General features: G+C 44.8%; 1 protein-coding gene across 1 annotated transcript in view; it reads left to right on the top strand.

The window, feature by feature from the left end:
* The first annotated feature begins 434 nt into the window (after positions 1–434).
* The window catches only part of RNF125 (ring finger protein 125), a 50,774-nt gene continuing 43,888 nt past the window's right edge, over positions 435–7,320 (top strand). The window contains exon 1 of the mRNA XM_051852045.2: positions 435–1,067. Within this exon, the coding sequence (XP_051708005.1) occupies positions 904–1,067 (164 nt within the window). The 5' untranslated portion in view covers positions 435–903. The remainder of the gene's footprint in view (positions 1,068–7,320) is intronic.

Below are 7,320 nucleotides of genomic sequence, written 5' to 3'. Positions count from 1 at the left end.
GATCTTGTTCATTTATTTATTTGTTGATTACCCATATTGTCTCATTTAAAGTAGTCTGGGGGAACGTGCATGAAGCTTATGGCATTACCATGTGTTACACATATTATTTTGCATTTTAAGCATATACACCACGTGTGTTTATTATATATCATTATGCATTATTCCTTGCAACTGCATTCGAACTTGTAATTATCTCAAAAGATTTTTTTGGTACTAAATTCTGTGGAACTGGGATTTTGTGGGTTTATGGAAAACCATGCCCTCATCACCAGATTCTGGCATGCAGGGAGCACTCAACAGGGTCAAGATTTAAATCCGGGCCTGCAGAACCCTTTCCACTGCTTCTGCATTAATGGAAGATACACTGATTAGACGACCTAAGCAGCAATTAGCAGTGTCTCAGGAGACTCTCAGCTGGACACAGGTCATTTTTATAGCTTACTACAGTTACAACGCGGAGGACTGACATGACTGGCAACCAGGCGGAGCAAGACCAGGCCAGTACTTCCCTGAACTAGGCGTAGTGCAGAAGGAGGCTGTGTGTGATCGCCTGGAAGGTTCACTGCCTGCCCAGGTCCTCTGTTCTGCAGTTGAGGTTTCAGGTTTCAATTCTCTCAGGCCCGCGAGACCTTGCAGCGTGTACCGCGCCGCTGCTGCCTCCGCCTCCGCGCGCCAACCCAGGCAACTCCCGAGCGAGCATTGCAGAACGGCGGCCGCGCACTCAGCCTGCCCCAGACCGAGGTTAGGCGAAGCAGCGAAGGCTGTTGCTGGGCTGCGCTAGCTGAGCGCGCTGGGAGGCGGCGATCACAGCTGGGCTGGGACTTCCTTCCTCCACCGCAGGACAACAAACAACCGCCTGCAGGCACTGAGCTCTCGGCGGCTGCCTGGGCGAGAGGCGCAGCGATGGGCTCCGTGCTGAGCAGTGACAGCGGCAAGTCTGCGCCCTCCTCTGCCACCCCTCGGGCCTTGGAACGCAAGGGGGACCCGGAGTTGCCCGTCACGTCCTTCGACTGCTCGGTGTGCCTTGAGGTGTTGCACCAGCCTGTCCGGACTCGCTGTGGCCACGTGTGAGTGCCAGGGAAGCTGGGTGTGCGCGCCCAGTACTTGGGGAGGGAGCTGTTGGGGAGCCGAGGGCTTGGGGGTGGGGGGCTTGTAAAAGAAACCAGCGCTTTAGGAAACTGCTTCATGGAGAAACCTGGACCCATCCGTTGCGGGTCTCGGGGAACACGCCCAGTAGGAACCCTGCAGCCTGCTAGAGCTGCCTCGCTCCCGAAGCACAGGTGCGGAACTCCAAGGATGGGCATCCAGGCGTGGGACTCGCCGACAGTCAGGGCCTTGGTTGGAGAAACGGCACCCGCTCGGGCACCGAAAGGAGGCGAGAGCCGGGCGACGAGAAGGTGGGCTCGGGCCAAGCACACGCATCCTGCTGAACTCGGTCAGGCGGGGCTGTGCTGCCGTCTCCCCCAGAACCCCGGGCCGGTTTTGTTTTGCTGGAGCTGCGCACGTGCTCTAGACGCCTGCAGGGGCTCCTTTCTGGAGCAAACAAGGATCTGTGCAAACTGTGCTTCCACCCCCACCCCCGCATCCTTTTCCCAGCACAGACACCCGGGCCTCACAAAGGTCCTCACGTGCAACTGGAGCGTCCCAGGGACTTTCTGTGGTCATTAGCGTTTAACAACCTGCTGGGGTGGGCCTCGGGGCTTGAACGTTACAGTCGCAAGCCCGTGAATGAAGCAGTTTAAGGCACAACAGCGACAGGAGGTCTCTGACTACCTAAAGCGATAGAAAATGTTGGTTAAGGGTTGCTTAAAAATCAGGCGCTATTTAAAACTCACTGGCAGTGCAAAGCCATGGTGGTTTCTAGGAAAGCTTTAAAAGTCTATAAAATGGGCACCTCCTTAATGTGAGCTGGAGTAACTGGAGGCGAGAACTGGCAACATGAGTTTGTGTTCTCTGTTAACTTTATTTTTGTGGCTACGTCGACGCAGTGTGTGGCTGGACATGTGTGTGTGCGTGAATCAGGAGCAGGATGCACGTTTAATGCCTTCTCTGGACGGTGGACCAACTGTACTATGGTGGAGCCCCAGGGCGATGCCACAGTGGCGTCTGTAGGCTTTTGGCTTAGCAGGATAAAAGAAGTACCATATTATAAACGAAAGTGCACAAAACGTTTCTAAGCCGGCCTACAGGGGCCTTGACACCCTCAGCTTAGTACTGGTGAGGCGCAGTTTTCTCCAATGCCCATCAGTGAGCAAGGGAGAAAAATGCGCAGCCCACACATGTTTAAGTGAAGAGTGCTCTGGACACTATTCTGTGGCTGTATTTACAGGGCCTGCTGTTTCAAATTTGCCCTTACACGCAAGGCTTAAATTTGCCTCCATTCTAATGACTGATGTTTCCTAGCTTGTCAGATGTCACTCAATGACCCAAAGTCAAGATGGAAGCCAAAATGCTGTTGTGTAATGGGATAAAATACATTGATTAGTTCAGGGCAGTAATAACCTCAGGATGGGTACACTTAAATTTGATCTTTATTAGCCTGAAAACTTTAAAGTTTTGCCAAAGTTGAATAGTGGGCATTGAGTCTTGAAGAGTCCTGTTGTAGAATTGGAATGGGCAGCTTTGGTGCTGTAATGAACAGATTGAAAATTGTTTTTCGGGGCTTGCATTTGAATACTTAACTTTCGGTTTAGAATGTTTTTGCTTCTACTAAAGGATAATATGCCTTTGCAAAATGTTAACTTTTCGGTTTAATCTTTTTCTTTGTTACAATGAATAGGAAACAAGCAACTGGAAAATAGTTGTAAAATAGCCTAACAAGGGCTGGACAAACTGCCTTCCCTCACTTTACTGTTCTTTGTTTTGACAAATCTATGTCCATTGTTCTGCTGTGGGCAGAATTTCCATATGCCTCCTTTTGGCAACGTACTTGGGCCCCTTCCACTTTATAAATGTTAACCAGAGTCCATTTTGCACTGGGGGTTGGGAGTGTTGACACCATTTGTATATTCTAAATGAATTACTCCTTTCCATTGAACTGAAGCTGGAAAATGAAGAAATGCAACTGAAACCCTTCTATTTTATTACTCCATAATGAAACTAGATTTCTAAACTTGTTGAACTAGTTGTTTATGCTGATTTCTGTTTATACACCTATTTCAAGTGAAACACAATAATAAGAACAATACCTTGAATTAATACACCTATAGCACTTTGTAAATCATCTTGTGATGCAACAAAAACTGAGTATTACAGAGGGCTGGATTTGATATTTAACTCTGCCACTAGCCAGCTGTGTGGCCACCAAGTTGCTAAATCTTTTTGAATCTCAGTTCTTCATTTGTAAAATGGGGTGAATAATGCAATTTTTATGAGCATTTAAAATGTACAAACAGGCCATAATAAAGGCTCAAAACATGGTTTCCATTTCCTTCAGTCATTCCACAGCAAAACTCCCATAAACAGGTATTACTTCTTATCTCAGCATTTCTTTTTGAGGAAAACTGGGCCACAAAAAGTAGATCTATGACATTTCCAAGATGTCCTAGAAAGCCTTACTTTTAGCTTAGCTTTTTTTCCTCTGGTGGACTTTAAGTTGCCCTGTAGTATTTTATAAAATTTCATAATTTTAAATTTACTTTATTTGTATCAGTATCAGATATAAAAATAGCTTTTTGGGAAAAGGCTTCTTACCCCTCTACCTTATGTAACAGTAGAGCTGGGGAAGGATATGGTAGATAAGTTGAATCTGTATGAGAGCAATTAGAAAGGAATCTGATTTACATTTAAAAGTAACATTCAAAGAAATTTGTCTTCAGATTGGATATGCCAGCTACAAGCAAGGAAGCTACCAAAAACAATTTCTAGGGGCCAGCGTTATGGCCTAGTGGGTAAAGCCGCTGCCTGCGATGCAGTATCCTTTATGGGTGCCACTTCCAATCCAGCTTCCTGCTAATGGGCCTGGGAAAGAAGTGAAAGATGGACCAAGTGCTTGAGCCCCTGTGACCCACGTGGGAGACCGGGAAGAAGCTCCTGGCTCCTGGCTTCTGTCTGGCCTAGTCCTGGCCATTATGGCTATTTGGAGAGTAAACCAGCAGATGGAAGATTCTCTCTCTTAGTCTCTTCCTGTCTTTCTAACTCTGCCTTTTTTTTTTTTTTTTTTTTTTTGACAGAGTTAGTGAGAGAGAGAGAAAGGTCTTCCTTCCGTTGGTTCACCCCCAAATGGCCGCCAAGGCCGGAGCTATGCTGATCCAAAGCCAGGTGCCAGGTGCTTCTTCCTGGTCTCCCATGAGGGTGCAGGGGCTCAAGCACTTGGGCCATCCTCCACTGCCCTCCCGGGCCACAGCAGAGAGCTGGACTGGAAGAGGAGCAACTGGGACTAGAACCCGGTGCCCATATGGGATGCTGGCGCCTCAGGCAGAGGACTAACTAAGTGAGCCACGGACCACTCTGCCTTTCAAATAAATAAAATAAATCTTAAAAAGCAAAATAAAATCTATTAAAAAATTCTAGGTTTTTTAAAATTTATTTATTTATATTTGAAAGGTAGAGGGAGAGATCTTCTACCCTTCTGGTTCACTTCCCAAATGGCCACAATAGCCCAGGCTGGGCCATGCTGAAGTCTGAAGCCAGGAACTTAGTCCAGGTCTCACATGTGAGTGGCAGGGACCCATGTGAGCCATCATCTGCTGCGTCACAGGGTGACATTGGTGGGAACCTGGACTGGAAGTGGAGCTGGGAATCAATCCCAAATACTCAGAAATGGGTGAAGACATCCCTTGCCTGTCCCACCTTCTAAGTTTTAAGTCAGGTGATAAGGAGGGAGAGAAACTGACTCAGGATAAGTTAGTGAACTTATGAATGGACATGTTGAATGTGCAGTAATCTGATAGGGAGCTATGCAAACAGAAATATTTCAAAGGCACTGGGAGAGCAGGAAAGAAGCCAGAGCTGGAGGCCAGAGAAATTACCTAAAAAGGATCTAGAGACTGAGACTGCATCTCAGAGAGTTAAATACTAACTGGGGTATAAAGAAAGAGCTGCATCTCCATTGAACCTAGTTGGATGTAACTGCTCGAAGTCATGAAGTGTGTCTAATTTTTACAAATGAATCTCTGTTGAAGATAATTCTGAAGTGCTTTTAGGTAAATGGATTAAAATGCTCCATCTGTGATCAAGTATTAGCAGTAAAGCTTGCACCAAATTGGTGGTTCTCTATTAAAGTCTAAGTGTTTTTAAACTGATGAGCTTTAAACTGATCCAGAAATATATATCTGTGTTTTCATTTTTACATAAGACATACCACCCCAAAAACTCTTTAAACCTAGGATTAAAGCTTCTTATCCTATAATGTATTACAAATATTTATTCTCTGCTTATCTGTGTATACCACAGGCCTTCAAAAAGTTCATGAAAAATGTGTATAATGAAAAATACTGTAAATGAATTTCAGAAATTTTCTACACCAAAATAAGCTTATCTTTTTTTAAAGTTTACTTCTATTTATATGTTTATTAAAGATTTATTTTATTTATTTATTTGAAAGAGTTACAGAGGGAGAGAGAGGGAGAGCTCAATCTTCCATCTGCTGGTTCACTCCCCAAATGACCACAGTGCCTGGGGCTGAGCTATGCCAAAACTAGGAGCCTGTAATTCCATCTAGGTCTCCCACATAGGTGGCAGGGGCCCGACTACTTGGGCCATCTTCTGCTGCTTTCCCAGGCACATTAGCAGGGAGCTGGATCAGAAGTGGAGCAGCTGGGAATGCTGATGTTGGATTAACACATGTGCCACAATGCCCGCCCTGTATTTTTATTCATGTTAGAACCAGAGCAAGAGAGAGAGAGAGAGAGAGAGAGAGAGAGAGAGACTCTTCCACACACTGATTATTCCCTAATGGCCCACAGCAGCTGAGGCTGGCCCAGGGGAAACCAGGAGTCAGGAATTCCAAATAAGTCTCCCATGTCTGTGGCTAGGACTCAAGTACTTGAGCGTCAGCTGTTGCCACAATGCACGCCCCATCAGCTTATTGATCGTTTGATTCCATTTTTCCACAAACTTTTTGAAGTACCGTCTTATTAGTAAGGGTTCTCTAGAGAAACAACCAACAAGTGATATAAATTATATATAAATATATACCCCAACTGTCACAGACATTCAGGGAATGAGTCAGCAGATGGGAGCTCTCTGTCTGTCCTGTTTCTACGCTTCTCAAATATATATATGCAAAAGCACCATCTCTTTCTCCTGTTAAGGCTGGATAATTGAGTGCTGAAATAAACAGGCAACAGAGAGATTAACAGAAGAAAATGCAAACAAATTTATTACATGTGTGGTATCAAAGGAGAGTAAATACTCAGTAACTCAATGAGCTTTAGAAGCTTATATATTCTCTACATAAAGGAGACAGAAGTGGGAGCTCTAGAAACTTTTAGAGGAAAAGTAGATGATTAGGGGAGATGAATGGTCCCCAAGAACAGATGGGACAGTCTGGGGCTAGGCTACCTGGGTTCTGGATGTGGACTCAACTCTAGACTTCTTTCTTCTGGGAGACTAGTTTTTTAAGTGGTTAAGGGAACTTCCAAGAAAGCTCCTCTCTGTGCTTCAGAAGGGGTGTGGAGTGGTCAGAGAGACCACTAAACTACATGTTTAGTTGAAAGTACTCAGCAAGTCAAAGCACTATATATTGGGATTATTGTTTTATGAGTCCTTACTATATATACATTTACCTATTTACCTCTGTAGTTTAATTTGTATGATTTTCATGAATATATATATAAAGAGAGATATTAAGGAGTTTGTTTACACAATGGAGGGTAATGTTTTTAATTAAAGTCAACTGTAGATATTAACTATATCAACAAAATACTTTCTTTACAGCAACATCTAGATAACTATTTGATTAAATGAGTACTGTAGCCTACCTAAATTAATAAGATGAACCATCACTACTATTCAATGAGTTATTAAGGGTTCTTAAAATCTGGTTTTCAGAAACAAAAAATAGGAGTGTAGCGGGTAAAGCTGCCACCTGGGAAACCAGCATCCCATGTGGATTCTGGTCCATGTCCTGGCTGCTCCACTTCCAATCCAGCTCCCTGCTAATGGCCAAGGAAAAGGAGCAGAAGTTGGCAAGTGTTTGGGCCCCTGCCACCCACGTGGGAGACCTGGAAGAACCTCCCAGCTCCTGGCTTTAGCCTGGCTCAGCCTAGGCCACTGTGGCTAGCTGGGGAGTGAACAAGTTGATGGAAGAACTGCCTCTCTCTATCTTTTCTTCTCTCTCTGTAACTCTGACTTTCAAATAAATAAATAAATATTTTA

The sequence above is a fragment of the Oryctolagus cuniculus genome, chromosome 10 (assembly GCF_964237555.1).
Source record: "Oryctolagus cuniculus chromosome 10, mOryCun1.1, whole genome shotgun sequence".
NCBI classification, from domain to species: Eukaryota; Metazoa; Chordata; class Mammalia; order Lagomorpha; family Leporidae; genus Oryctolagus; species Oryctolagus cuniculus.
Note: the sequence above shows the minus strand (reverse complement) of the source record. Positions and strands in the feature narration are given on the sequence as shown.